Source organism: Crinia signifera, chromosome 1 (genome assembly GCF_055691185.1).
Source record: "Crinia signifera chromosome 1, ASM5569118v1, whole genome shotgun sequence".
In the NCBI taxonomy this organism is placed as follows: Eukaryota; Metazoa; Chordata; class Amphibia; order Anura; family Myobatrachidae; genus Crinia; species Crinia signifera.
In genome coordinates, this window is record NC_139217.1 from 7,614,317 (window position 1) to 7,630,022 (window position 15,706).

General features: G+C 42.0%; 1 protein-coding gene across 1 annotated transcript in view; it reads left to right on the top strand.

Annotated features, from left to right (window-relative positions):
- Window positions 1-244: 244 nt before the first annotated feature.
- The window catches only part of LOC146060347 (vomeronasal type-2 receptor 26-like), a 35,181-nt gene continuing 19,719 nt past the window's right edge, over window positions 245-15,706 (top strand). The window contains exons 1-3 of the mRNA XM_083173890.1: window positions 245-340; window positions 4,076-4,864; window positions 10,895-11,122. Of these exons, the coding sequence (XP_083030016.1) occupies window positions 245-340; window positions 4,076-4,864; window positions 10,895-11,122 (1,113 nt within the window). The remainder of the gene's footprint in view (window positions 341-4,075; window positions 4,865-10,894; window positions 11,123-15,706) is intronic.

The window sequence follows — 15,706 nt, forward strand, 5'->3', positions numbered from 1 at the left end:
TATCATATCTGCAAACATAATGTAACTGTAATTTGCTTGTGAACTTTAAAAAGAGAACAGAAATAGCAGTCAGATCGTATTTCTACTTGCTACTTGAGGAGACAGAAAAAACAAAACAATGTTACTGTCACAGAATGGTTTCAATAACAAATGAAACATACAAATTAAATACTGATCAGATTATTATGATTTTTTTTAAACAAAAAAAAAGAAAATTTCAAATTTAGCGCTTTGATCTTAAAGAATGATTCTTTTAGCTAGCTTCGGCTTCCGTGCACGAGCAGCTGCTACAGACGTCACATGCTTTAACACAGAGAGACATCACTCGATTCACACACTGGTACTAAAATAGTGCAGCACCGTGATCTGTTTGACCTGAGTTCTCATATGCAGTTGGTTAAATCAGTACATGCTCAAATGCTTAAAAAAATGCTGTATTTTACTGAATGTTCAAATACAGTTAAGTAGTAAAATTCACCAAATGCAGAGCACACAATTCCATACGTAAGAATTAGGCATTCACATGAAACATTACAGCTGACTTTAGACACATGACATAAACTTATGTCAAGATTTCTTAGATAATGTTAGTTCATTTCTTTTGAGCTCATGAGTGTAACGCAATACATTTGACTCTGTTCATTGGTAATAAAGGGAAAAACTGAATAAAGATATAAATGTATTTTCCTGGCCAGGATACATTTTCCCATTTTACCAAATTGCAGACTTTCAAACATAAAGTGTATTAGACATATATACTTTCTCAGATCTTGTTGTTTGATCTGGGCACACATTTATGTATTCCTAGGATTTTAAAAACTTTAATTTCATTGTAACTAGTTACTTTAGTTGGCATGTTTTATCTGAATTTTTATACTGTCTGTCTTTAAGATACTTAATTTTATTCTTAATTGCTCCCAGTGTACATTATTTTATTAAGTTTAAGCTATGTTAATCTCTAACCTGTTATGATTATCTTAACACTTCTTTTTAAGTTACTTTAGTTTAATTTGCTTTATTAAAAAAACTGTATACCACATGTTACTTCAATTTAGAATAGGCTATGATTTTGATCTAGTTATTAGATGATTACTGAATTACCGTATTCAGAACAATCCAGTTCAATATCTGAGCAAGACGTCTCTTGCTTAGACTTATTATGAACCGTGGATGTTATTAAAAACCCGTAAAACGTTAGACTATTTTAAGACACCAGAGTCCTAATACTAACGTTTAATTCACAATGACATCATGCACTGTGATATATATTTATCTATAGTTTTATGTCTAAAACTTAATTTTAGTGTTCCAAAAAAAAACCCATAGAATCGTTAAAATATTTTAAGACACAAGAGCCCTAATATTTAAAGTGAACCACAGTGACAATTGACCTTTTGTCACACACACTGTGATTAAATTAATCTATTCCTTATTAACAGCCTATAATTTATTATTTTTAAAATAACTACAGTTTTTATAATAAGTTTTCCAATTTAGAATAAGAATAAGCAATATCACATAAGATATATCTCTCTGTGTCACATTTCGTCCATACAACAAACCTCACTTTCCATGCCTTCCAACATTAAATCAGCAAATATATATTTTGCTTACCTATCCTTGTTAGAAGTTGGCATGGAACAGCAAGCGTGTTGTGGAGGAGACAAAAGACGTCCGGGGTCACCATTGTTGCGTAGGAAAAAATCCCACTGTTAAGTTTGAGGATAAATAAATGACGAGTAATTACATATTTATCCAAAATAATATATTATTATACAATATTGCTTAATTCCAGACAGACAGAACAGCACAGCATCGTGGAGCATGGAGTGTGGAGGAGGAGGGGCAGGGCTGGGGTCTCATAGTCTCTGTGTGTCCCAGCTGTAGTGTCAGCTGACCGTTACAGCCCCGGCCCCAGCACTCCCCAATCAGCTGTGGTCACATGATCCAATATATACCTTTTAGACCTCCTATCTATGGCCACAAATAGTATGGGGGTGATTTTATATATGGTGATAATGCTAACTATTTAAATCATTACATATATGGAAGAATGTATTTAGTACTTGTCAGCAGTTCTAGTCGGCTCTCTGACGTAAAACATGTTGTAATGTATATATTTTAAACCCTTTACATAAAGGTTTTATTGACAGGAACAACTGGTGATGCCTCATACTAGCTTGTTGATTGGTCTTTGATTGACAGGAACAGGTGATAGTAGCTTGCAATAGCTTTTCAAAGTCATTAACGTGTTTGAATAGCTGTCGTATTGATGAATATTACATATATATAATGTCCATTAACTATAATCTTTATCTTGTGCGGACATCCAATAAGATTTCCATCTCAACAATATGTGTTGATAAGTAGGCAGGTACTTCATGGCATCAACAAGCTTGGGAATATCAGGGCTGTACTGTAGGTGCTACTTCCTAACCATAAGAGCACATCAAGATGGTCAAAAATAGTCTTAGTAATGTCCACAAAACAATACATTTTCCTGGGCAGTGATGTTCTGTGTAACAGGCTCCAATATATACCATCACAGGCCTGATGCAGGGGTGGACACTTTACTGATGTTTGTGCTGCAGTTTAGCATTTTTTACTACTGTGCATGCACAAAAATTCCACAAACCCTTTCTTTGCTCACTTGGATACAGTAAATGTACATTTGCAGTTGCTTTACTTACCACATGTAAAAAAAAAAAAAATGTGCATAAAAATACTGTCTAGCGCATGCCCTAACAATTTTTATACTGAGCGATAGATCCAATCCTGTAGGCTCTCTGAAGCACTAACATCTCATCCTCTGGATGGTGAATTCAGGTGTCTGGCAGAGCACTCCCTACTAACTGTATTGAAATAGGGAGGTGGCAGGCATACCCACAATATGTGCATGCATCTGTCCCAGCCAGTATGGGTAATAGGTGAGCTGGATTATTGCTCAGTGATCATCTTGCTCCATGAATTTTCTCAGCAGAATGTATTGCATTTGTTTCATCAGAAAGTATCATTAGATTCCATCTCCTGGCAGTGTGCTCTCCAGTAGCAGCATCAATCATGGAGCCAGCAGCATTAATTCCACACAGTATGTAGCAGTGTGATGCAAATTCAGCAGTAGATCAGTCACAACCTGATCCCTGCCTCTCCACAGCTACTGGATCTACAACACGTTTAATCTATCCCACAGAATTTGAGTGACATATGATGTCACCAGCTCGCTGAACCACTAGAAGCTTGGCTTCTGAGACCCCAGAAGTCCTCACTGGTTTTTGTTAATTTTGTCATGATTACTGCTGGACACCCTGTGAGCTACAAGTAGATCACAATCTACCATTTTGGCCAGGTCTGGTTTAAGATGTATAAGGAGCTACTGTGTGGTGTAACATGTATAAGGAGCATATTTGAGTTATACTGTTTAAGGTATATATGGACCACTGCTGTGTGGTGTAACATGTATAAAGACCACTAATGTGTGGCATACTGTAACACGTGTAAGGAGCATTTATGTTTGGCATAAGGTGTATAAGGAGAACATCTTTGTAGCAAAGTTGTATAAGGAGCACTACTTTTTGCCATGAGGCGTAGAGGAGCACATCTGCTTGTCTTAAGGTATATAAGGAATAGGGCAGGGCTCCCCACCGCTCACCTGCTCACAGGGGGGGTGGGTGGCTGCCAAGTCCAGGGGGGAGGAGGAGAGTTGGTGCGGGGCTCACTTTATTGACATCCAGCCATTTGGGTGAGAGACTGCTACAGAATACTGTGGTATTACTGGCACTCAAACTATGCTATCAATTGCCATTTTGTATTGTCTATTTTTTACACTATTTTCTTATTGTCTATTTGAATTAGTTATAAATATTTGTTATTGCATATCCCATGGTAATTAGTTTTTATTTTTTTGGCAAGAGACACATTAAAAACAGTCAGGGAAATTTTTGCTCCAGCTGTTTCTCTGTAATGTGCCTCTTTTCTTTTTTTTTATATTTTCCACTAATCACTCTAACAGTTCCTAATGCATTAGATAATATATAAAATATATTTACAATGTTTTACAGTATAATCTCTATTACAGATCAATTATGGAACCACAGACCCTGCTCTAAATGACAGACGGTTATATCCAAACTTTCACCGCATTGTCCCAGATGACCGGGACCGTTATACAGCTATTGTTAGGTGTCTGCTACACTTTGGATGGAACTGGGTTGGAGTCATTACACCAGGTGATGGCAGTGGGGAAATGGAATTACAGGTACTGAGTCATATGATGGCACAGAATGGGATCTGCATTGAGTTCATCATTAATCTAACTAATGACGAGGAGGACACTAACATACGGAAAATGGCTGAGATTGAGAGGTTCACTGCTAGAGTTATAGTGATATGTGGCCTATTCTCTATAAATTTCCAACGCTTTTTGCAGAAATCAGAAAATGTAAATAAAAATATCACCCTCATCCTGCACGAGGCAGGGAGTGATATTAAATTCATGGAGAGTGGCATCATTCTACCAGTGAATTGTAGCTTAATTTTCATTTTGTCCCCTAAAAAGATGCCCAAAGTTACTGATTTTATCAGCACCATAAACCCGTCTACTCGCCCAACCGATGCAATGTTGGAAGATATTTGGCTCTGGCTTTACCACTGTCTATCCGCAATAAACGTAAAAAATTTCTATTATCAATATTTATATAACTTTTCTGGAAGGAATTGTACTGGCACGTGTTATACGTTACCATCATATTACGGGAAAAACAGATTAAAGCCTTATTATTCCTATGTGGCAGTGTACGCCCTGGCCCATGCCATGCAGAGGATGGAGCAATGGAGAAGATCGAAGTCCTCTGGAATGAGACACATAGTAAGTTCTATGTACAGTAATATGGAAAATAATATTTTTGGGTAATGACTAATGATTCAATAATTGGCTCTGGCAGTTTGTTTGTAGAAGGAATAAAATGTCCAACTCTATCCCTATGGGTAGTTACATATAAAGGCAACAAATAAATAACATTGCTCTGCCAAGTAATGCCTGGCAGAGCAAACCATCTGAGTAGCATTATACCGTCCCTTCCTCACTAGAACCATACTGTCCATGTACAGATCTGTTATCCTTCATCCTACAAGCATTCTTGACAACTGTGACTGTTTGTTTGTAAAAAGCAAATGCCTATTTGTGTCCACATGACCCACGATCCCAAGGATTGCATGGTGATTACACTTGTGAGAACAGGCCAAAGCTTGACGTGGCTAGTAGCAATGTGACTGCTCACAGGACCTGTGTATGGGTAAGATCAATGCAGTCACATCTGTACATATGACTACTGCAAATATTTTTATGGACTCGTGATAAAAGAAGGAAGATCCAGGCAATCTCAAGCACTTTTTATCCCTCTGCTGCAGTTATTCTCAGAGGTGTTTCAATCTTAAAACGCCCAAGGGTAAATGCAAATGATTATAAAAAATATGAGAACAGTTCTGAAGCGCTGGACAATAGGCTTTGACTTATCGGAAGTATTTAAAAAAAAAAGTCCACTTCTCAATTCCGTAGTGCAAATAAGTACAGTTACTTTATTAATAAAAAGTCAATGAGAAAGGGCAAATACTTCTTCGTAAAAAATGCATCACACACAAACAGTCTAAAAAATAAAAAAATATGGGAAGCCTTACTGCCACTGCGGTAATCAACTTTCCTTTTGAGCTTACCCGCTGTTAAAAAACGTGCAGAACTTCTGGATGGGCAATGAGGCCGTACTGCCACTCAGGTCAAATGCCCTTACTATTTCCCCGTCGGGATCCCCTATGTCCGGATAGCAAAGATCAGAGGACCGCACTGCCACTGCGGCTTTTCCACCTTTAAGTGTTTCTCCGTACAGGGTCCTGACTTGCAAGAGTGTCCGGCTCAGCTGTACAGTCGCCGTAAAACAATCATCCACCTTTACTGCCTGCGCCCGCAGCTGCAGATGGGCACACAGCTCCAAAGTTTGAAAGAAAGCTGTTTGTTTAATTTAACACCGGGAGGTTCTGTCTTTTTGTTTCTGGCTCTCTCCTCCTTCTCCCCACGCGCGGTGTCCTCCAGCTGCTCACCAGTGCGTATCTACCAGTGACGTGCGGTGAGGTCGTTGGTCGGTGAGGCACTAGCAGCAGCATGACTTGGTGCAAACATCAAGGGTGCCATAGCAGCCACATCCCCTGCACCTGTGGTAGTTATGCCACTGCGCTCAACGTATAATGCCCTTTTACAAATGCCCTTTTACAAATAATGCCCCACATAATGCCTCTTACATACTGTATGCCCCACATCATTAAATGCTATTTTACACAGAATGCCCCTTACACATATCCCCTGGCCCCCACAACTTTCCTCCCTTCCTTGAACAGCACAATAACCAGTGGGATCAGTCACAGCTCCAGCGGGGCTGACACATTCACTCTGCTGTGATCTGCGCAACCAGCAAGCATTTGTATTTCAGCCCCCTTGCCCACATCGGACGCCCCCCCCCTCCCCCTGTCCGCTACCTGGCTCTTACTCACCGGCACCGGAATCCATTTTCCAGACATAGGGCACCCGGTATGTGCATCCCCCTCAGCTGCTGGCCTGCTGCAATACCGTCACCAGCTTTGTCCCGTCTCAGGCTCTGGGCATGGCTCCTAGGATGGTTCTCCGGCTGGATGTCCCCTGCGGCCCCCGTGCTTGGTGCACACAGCAGAGGTGCCCACAGGTTTGGGAGCTGCCTTTCGCGGGCATGCGGGGAAGGTGGCTGGGGTGCGGAGTTCCGTCGCATGGGGAAGGGGAGGTTTCCGAGGACCCATCATGTGCCCGCTAGGGGAGGGGGAGACGTGCATGCAGCCGCCGGGTAAGGAAGGAGGTAGGGGGGTACGGAGGTTTCATGTTGCGCACGCCAGGAGAGGGGGGAAGTATGGGTGTCCGAAAGAGCAGTCGCCGGGGGGGAGAGCAGGGTGCGGAGGTCCGTGCAGCCGCCGGGTGGGGAAGGAGGCGTATCGGTGTGGAAGAGAGAGGTGAGAAGGACTCTGCCTGGTGCAGCTGGATGGCTTCTACTGCGGCGCTGACCAATCGCAGCTGCCTCACTGACAGGGGCTTGCTTTCACAGCATGTCCCTGTCACTGAGGCACCGCTATAGGTGCCGCTTCTAGAGGTTTTTTAGATGGGATTTTAAAGCCTAGTGCTTTGCCCTGCCCCTTGGCCACCCCTCTTTCATGAACCTTAACATTAACAGCCAGAGGCACTGCTCTAGGTGCCTCTGAAACACTAAAGCAACAAATGATGGTGTAAAAATGAATATATTAATATAAAGCATATACTTATGACACATAACGTGTCATAAGTATATTCTTTGTATTTATTTTATTATGTTTATCACTAATGACAGGGGAGGCACTGCCTCCCCTGCCTCCCCTGACTGCACGTCCCTGGTATCTACCAATTATGGTCTTTGTCAAGGCACCTTTGCCTTGCCTTTTTATTAATAAAGTAACTGTATTTATTTGCACTACGGAATTGAGAAGTGGACTTTAAAAAAAAAATACTTCCGATAAGTCAAAAAGTCTATTGTCCAGCACTGCAGAACTGTTCTCATATTTTTTATAATAATTTTTATAAGGACTCCCCTGCTCTCATCTTGCTCATCTGTACTGAATGAAACACATGTTCCACAGCCACCACATCACATATTTCTCCATATCTTTCTCTCCACAATGTCTCTCTCTTTTCCAATGTCCCTCTCTCCCCAATGTCTCTTTCTCTAATGTCTCTCCCCAATGCCTCTCTTCCCAATGTACCTCTCCCCAATATCCCTCTCCAATCTCTCTCTCTCCCACCTAAGTGTCTCTCTCCCCAATGTCTCTCTGGCCCAATGTCTCTCTCTCCTCAATATCCCACTCCATTGTCTCACTCCCAAATGTCTCTCTCTCCAATGTCTCTCTCCACAAAGTCTCATTCCCCAATGTATCTCTAACCAATTTTCCACTCTCCCTAATCTCTATCTCTCCCGATGCCTATCTCTTCCTGTGCCTCTCTCTCTTCTGCAGTGTATTCCTCCAAAGGCCTCTTTCCCCCAATTCTTTCCGCTCTCACCTCCTGCCTTGCCCTCGGCTCTGGTTTTATATATACAGTATATATTGTAAGCAGACTGAGTAGGTATGTCATCTGCTTGGGTAGGAGGGTGAACTTTTTTTAGCAGCTCAAATAGGTGTACACCAGTCCAGGGTATTTGTTACAAATAACTGCAGCTATTTATATTTACAGCAAATAAAAAAAAAAAAAAAATCTAAAGCCCATTTCTTCTTTTTCTTCTACATCTCTCTGTTGCATGTGGCACTATTGACCACTCTCTTCTCATTCAAACACAAGAATCCCTAGGTCTTCAGAACACATCCCCTTCTTGGTTCTCATCCTACCTATCTAATCGCTCTTTCAATGTTTACTTTACTGATTCTACCTCCTCCTCACTACCTCTGTCAGTTGAAGAACCTCGCTGTTCAGTCTCGGGTCCCCTGCTTTTCTCAATCTATATCTCCTCTATTTGCAAACTAATCAACTCTTTTGGATTTCAGTAACATCTGTATGCTGATGATACTCAAATCTTTACTCCCTTGGATTGTCACCATCAGTATTGCTCCGTGTCTGAATGCCTTTCTGACATTTCATCTTGGATGTCTCTCACCACCTCAAATGCAACATTTTCAAAACAGAAATAATTATATTCCCACCAGCCAAGAGTAGTTACCAACCTGATATCTCCATCACTGTTGAGAATAATCAATCCTACTCCACAATTTCGCTGCCTAGGGTTCATATTTGACTCTGAACTGTATTTTATTCCTCACTTTCGATCTGTTTCTAATTCATGTTACAAGCATCTAAAAAACATATCCAAAATCCATCTGTACCTTACACAAGACACTGCAAAAACTGTTATCCATGCACTCATTATATCACGCATTGATTATTGCAATGGCCTCCTTACCGGTCTTCCTAAGAAAATACTCACCACTACAATCCATGCTGAATGCAGCTGCGAGGCTGATCTTCCTAGCAAGAAATTCATCATCTCCATTGGTTGCCTGTATATTACCACATTCTATATATAATGCTTCTACTTACATACAAAGTCATCACTCTGACTACACCGACTTATATCTCTTCACTTATCTCAAAATATATCCCCACCCGACCTCTGCGTATTTCATCCACACTCATTACTTGCTTCCACTTCCACTTGCAGGATTTATTGTCGGGCAGCACCCACCTTATGGAATGCCCTTCCAAGCACATTAAGATTCTCCTCTAGCCTCCAAACTTTCAAGTGTTGCCTGAGATCTCACCTCTCCAGGCAGCTTATCATATTCAGGACCCCCACACAACCTCCAGTAGCATTCATATCTAATTGCATCCCATCAGGACTGTCTTGTAATCTGATGGGACTGCCATCCTATGGAATTCTATCTTTATGTATCCCTCCTATTATCCCTATAGACTGTAAGCTTGCGAGCAGGGCCCTCCAACCACTATGTCGGTTTGTATCTACCCAGGTTGTTTTATCACTGTTGTTTCCAATTGTAAAACGCAACAGAATATGCTGCGCTATATAAGAAACTGTAAAGAAATAATAATAAATAAACAAAAATAAATCCTAGGGACAGAGACAGTAACAGTAAGTACAGGTAGAGTGACAGTAGGGACATGGGGACAGAGAAAGTGATGGAGGGGACAGAAGGAGTGACTGCAAGGACAGAGACAGTGACAGCAGGGACAGGAAGAGCGACAGTGGGAGACACGGGACAGGAAGAGTGACGGCAGAGTACAGATAGAGTGACAGTGTGAGACATGGGGACAGGTAGAGTGACAGCAGGAGATGGAGAGAGAGAGCAGGAGACATGGGGTCAGGAGTGACAGTTGGAGACAGCATGAGTAACAATAGAAGACCAGGTCTGGCGGATGAGTACCTGGCATCCGGTAGAGGCAGAGAAAGGTTTAACAGTGGCAGCATTGAAAAGGGTTGCAGTGACTAATGGGGATGAGATCAGCGGCACCCCACAGGCCACCTGTACAGAGCCCCCTGCATCGCTACACTTCTAGGTCAGTGGTAAGAAGTGCCGGTATGCCATACCGCCGCATACCAGCCCACTTTGACCACTGCATCCATCACTTATCTATGTCACCACATAATCTATTTCACCTTCTTTCATCTTCCAACTCTCTCACTCCTGCGTATTGTTCTTCACTCCCCTCAAACAGCTTTGTCCTCTGGCAGGATGTTATACAGCACTCGGGAATCATTTACAAGGCATGGTTTTGCCACTTTGATAAAAGTCCATGTTCTGCCAGACCGGCACCTCCACCTCCACAAACTCTGACTTCATTACATCCTGCTTCTTCTGTGATTTTCAGCTTAGTTTATCAGGCCCTTAAGCCCATTATTGGCCCTCACTAATAGGTGATGGTTTCAACTTATTTTTCCATTGCACCTCTTTCTGCTGGTTGTGTTAACGTTGTCCACTCTACTCTACTGTATTGTAGTGTAGTATTTTGTCCCGTACTCTCATATTGGTTTTTCTGCATAGTTCTGCAGAAGACCTGTGGCACCCTCTGAATAACGTTTATTAATATGGAGATGAGTATTGTAAGCTTGGGTCTGTCTAGTTACAAATAATGAATGATCATTGTTTACAAACTTTTTACATTTTAAGTAACTTGTTGAGTAATTCAATCCACGTGTCGGGTGACACAAATACACAACACTATCCTGATCATAATGGAGATATAATGGCTTAGAAGTTCTGCATTTAAGTGTAACAACGTACAGTCCAATATTTGCTGTAAGCTGGTGCGCGTGTAGTAAAGCAAACTTTTTTTATTTCCCGATGACAGCGGAACTTTATGAGAAACCTTCATTACACCGATCCTACTGGAGATGAGGTGACCTTTAATGAGAGAGGAGATCTGCCCTCTAAGTGGTCTCTAGCAAACTGGGTCATTTACAAATCTGGCACTTTATGTATGTTTGATGAAAAATACTTGGCCACATTTGATGAATCACAGGATGATGACCAGAATATCAACATAGATCCAAAAGACATCACATGGAAGAAAGACACAGTAAGAGACCATCTAAAAGATCATATGTATAATAGAATAGGTTCATGTTTGATAGAAGGCAGCTGACAAAATAATTGAGTAAATGAATAAATAAGATGATTGGTTGACAGTTACGAAGTCACAGTCATTATGTTAGTGCCTGTCATGGCTTAAATCCAACATTTAGTATTTTGCAGTTGTATTAAATTAGCACCCACATGGGTGACATGAGATTATTTCAACCATGTTGAAATGTGAGGTCTACAAAGTGAATGGTGACATCGCTGCATAGGAGCCAATTTATGTTTTTTGCTGGTGGGTGCTCAAGCCAAAAATATAGAGGAGTGGCTTCATGGGGAATGGTTGTGGCCACAAAATAATACCAATTTATATTATGGAGCAAAGTTGTCTCCAATATTCAAATTATGGCAACAGAGTTCCACATACATAAATGCCCCCACAGTGCAGGTACATAAATTTCCCTCACAGTGCAGGTACTCCGCGGACAGAATACACTCTTCCCGGCATACTGTTTCCCAGGTGGCGGGTCCGGCGATGTGGGTGCTGCAGCCGCAAATTAGCAAATTAATATGGCGGCCCAGCAGAGGGACTTAGGCCTGTGGGTGCTCATCTATTTCCGTGGGTGCTTGGGCCCTTGAGCACCCACAGAATTGGCACCTATGCATCACTGTTGACCTCCAGTGACCATCCCAATCTGACTACTTTCCCTATTATTTTGTAAATTATGTTGATTGAAAATGGAAAGGCTTCATACCGTAGGTGAGATGTGTGAGATACAACTTCAGGTCACCTACAGAGGTTGGACAGAGATTCCTGGAAAATCCCTTTCTGTAAAAACCAAGGATTACACATTTCATATGTTTTGTGTCCAATTTTAAATCACCAGCAATAAAAATTATTAAAATTAAATTAAATTATTAAAAATTACTTTGGCCATTGATTTTTAGGCTTACTATTAGCAAATCAGCATTGGATTAACACAGCAATTTTCCACAAGTTTAAACCTGCTAAAATGTTTCAATCTGACATATAAAACTTGGCAACTTCTGGATTTAGTATTGGATTAAGCTTAAAACTAACTATTTTGTATAATCAGTTATGTATACAGTAAGTAGAGGTTTGAGCTAGGAGAGAGGTTGTGTAGGAGAGAGGTGGGTGAAGGAATTGTTATTGGGATCGGAATTGTTTATTGTATAATAGGATTTCTATGAGTTTTATCTGTGTCACTTTCTATTTGATATTGTTATTACCTTGAAAAAAGATATATATACTCCGCCACCTAGGTGGAAGAGAATATATACAGGCGCTGACGAGGTGGATTGTTAGTGCTTAGCTGCTCACACCTGGGGGTGGTCAGACCCCTAAGGAAATTGGAAAAAGAGAAACAAGATGGTGGTGGAGTGCTTACATTTAAAGAAAAGAATAAATTGCAATTTGACCAATTGGGTAATTACTATTTTAATCTATCATAAGCACATTAGTAGACGAATAAAAGCTCGATAAAAAGCACAATATAACTTGCATACAGTAAAGGACTGAACAAAAAATAATAATAATAATAATAATAATAATAATAATAATAACAATAGACACCCCTGTGGGAGTTTAAATGTGAGAATAAAGTCTCACTTGTTCCTAGTACTACTCTCCTAATGAACAGTCATTTGTTTAACTGGAATGGCGGGTATCCATATACCTGACTGTCAGCCTGATGTCTCAAATCCCGACATGAGGAAAGGATGGTGAATTTCTCACGGAATGGAAGGCTCCAAGATTCAGCAGGTGGTGGTGTCCCTTTGAGATTCCAGTTGATAAAGTACCAGTTGGGATTTGAGGAGAGTTGGTCCAAGTGAGGGGCAATATATGTAATCCACAGAAGGTCCAAGAGGGGTTTGTAGGGCTGACACGTTTCGTTATCCACAGATGACTTTATCAAAGGTTCCTTTGATGAAACAAGACAATGCATGGATGGTGGTGCCTACAGCAGCTTGTGACAGTATGGAGAGAGTTCATTAACTCCTTCAGTATTGTTTGTATTTTTATTGAGAGCTCCCCACTGGGCGAGGTTTTTTGGTGAATGCTCCCTAAAAAAACACCACCATTGAGTCTCCCAGCCCGGGGCCATTCAGCCACTGCCCCGCCCTGCCCCCGGCAACCTGACTGTGTGTGGCGGGATGTTAGCAAGATCACGCCGCACACAGCCACGTGGAAGGATGGGGGGCAAGGCAGCCAGAGCTGGGCAGCGGCTGAACCTATGCTCATCACTCAGCTCAGTGCTCAGCTCAGTGGCATTGCCCACAGTAGCAATCCCAATAATTTTTCGGGTTTGCCAGTCTGGCCAGTAGTACTGAAGGGGTTAAATTAGCCAAACATAATTGCACCTGAACTGAGCTCACTGTTTGACTGTGTGAATGCTTTGCAAGCGTCTCCTCTGCAAAATATAAAATAAAAAAATAAGAGAATATTATTATTATTATTATTATTATTATTATTAGAGATTAGTAGCTGAAATGAAGGGAAGATAATGATGGATTAGGAATGTGCTGATACACGGGCAGAGCATAAGCTCAGTGGGACTAATCAGAGTGAGTGATACTGGGGGGAAGCGTTCCAGACAGAATACAATTACCCTATAGGGCGCCATTGCTTTTGACCATGACAGATTTGCAGCATCTGCAAACTCATGCTGCTGGATACGTGTCGTATTAACCACTATGCCACATACCTGAGCCCCATGCTGGAGCTGTTACTTTATAATGCAATCCTGGAGTGTAGTGCCGTATCCATCTGCAGCTACTCAGCACTGTACAGTTCGTGTGCATTGTATTCTGTAGTGAAATATCCATCTGCAGCTACACAGCACTGTGCAGGTACCTGTGCAGTGTATTCTGTAGTGCCGTATCCATCTGCAGCTACTCAGCACTGTACAGTGCCTTTGCATTGTATTCTGTAGTTCTGTATACACTCAGTACTGTACAGTGCCTATGTATTGTATTCTGTAGTGCCGTATCCATCTTCAGCCACTCAGCACTGTACAGTACCTGTGCATTGTATTCTGTAGTTCTGTATCCACTCAGTACAGTACAGTGCCTGTGCAGTGTATTCTGTAGTGCCGCATCCATCTTCAGCCACTCAGCACTGTACAGTACCTGTGCATTGTATTCTGTAGTGCTGTATCCATCTTCAGTCACTCAGCACTGTACAGTGCCTGTGAATCGTATTCTGTAGTGCCCTATCCATCTGCAGCTACACAGCACTGCACAGGTACCTGTGCATTGTATTCTGTAGTGCTGTATCCACCTTCAGCCACTCAGCACTGTACAGTGCCTGTGCATTGTATTCTGTAGTGCCGCATCCATCTGCAGCTACTCAGCACTGTACAGTACCTACTGTATGTATTGTATTCTGTAGTGAAATATCCATCTGCAGCTACTCAGCACTGTACAGTACCTGTGAATCATATTCTGTAGTGCCGCATCGATCTGCAGCCACTCAGCACTGTACAGTACCTGTGCAGTGTATTCTGTAGTGCCGCATCCATCTGCAGCCACTCAGCACTGTACAGTACCTGTGCAGTGTATTCTGTAGGGCTATATCCATCTGCAGCTACTCAGCACTGTACAGTATCTGTGCATTGTACTCTGTAGTGCCGTATCCATCTGCAGCCACTCATCACTGTACAGTACCTGTGAATCGTATTCTGTAGTGCCGCATCCATCTGCAGCCACTCAGCACTGTACAGTACCTGTGCATCGTATTCTGTAGTGCCGTATCCATCTGCAGCTACACAGCACTGCGCAGGTACCTGTACATTGTATTCTGTAGTGCTGTATCCACCTTCAGCCACTCAGCACTGTACAATGCCTGTGCATTGTATTCTGTAGTGCCGTATCCATCTGCAGCTACACAGCACTGCGCAGGTACCTGTGCATCGTATTCTGTAGTGCCGTATCCATCTGCAGCTACACAGCACTGCGCAGGTACCTGTGCATTGTATTCTGTAGTGCTGTATCCACCTTCAGCCACTCAGCACTGTACAATGCCTGTGCATTGTATTCTGTAGTGCCGCATCCATCTGTAGCTACTCAGCACTGTACAGTACCTGTGCAGTGTATTCTGTAGTGGCATATCTAATTGCAGCTACTCATCACTGTACAGTGCCTGTGCACTGTTTTCTGCAGTGCCGTCTCCATCTCTAGCTACTCAGCACTGTACAGTGCCTTTGCATTGTATTCTGTAGTGTCATGTCCACTCAGCACTGTACAGGTACCTGTGAATCGTATTCTGTAGTGCCGTATCCATCTTCAGCCACTCAGCACTGTACAGTGCCTGTGCAGTGTATTCTGTAGTGCCGTCTCCATCTCCAGCTACACAGCACTGTACAGTACCTGTGCAGTGTATTCTGTAGTGCTGTATTCATCTGCAGCTACTCAGCACTGTACTATAGATTTAATTAGTGGAGTAATCTGGTCTGATGAGCATGTTTCATTTGGATCCATTCCTGTGTAATCAGCAGGGATTTAAACAGGAAAGTACTAGGTAAGCTGCAGTGCAAATGGTGGCATATAAAAATCTGGGAATTCC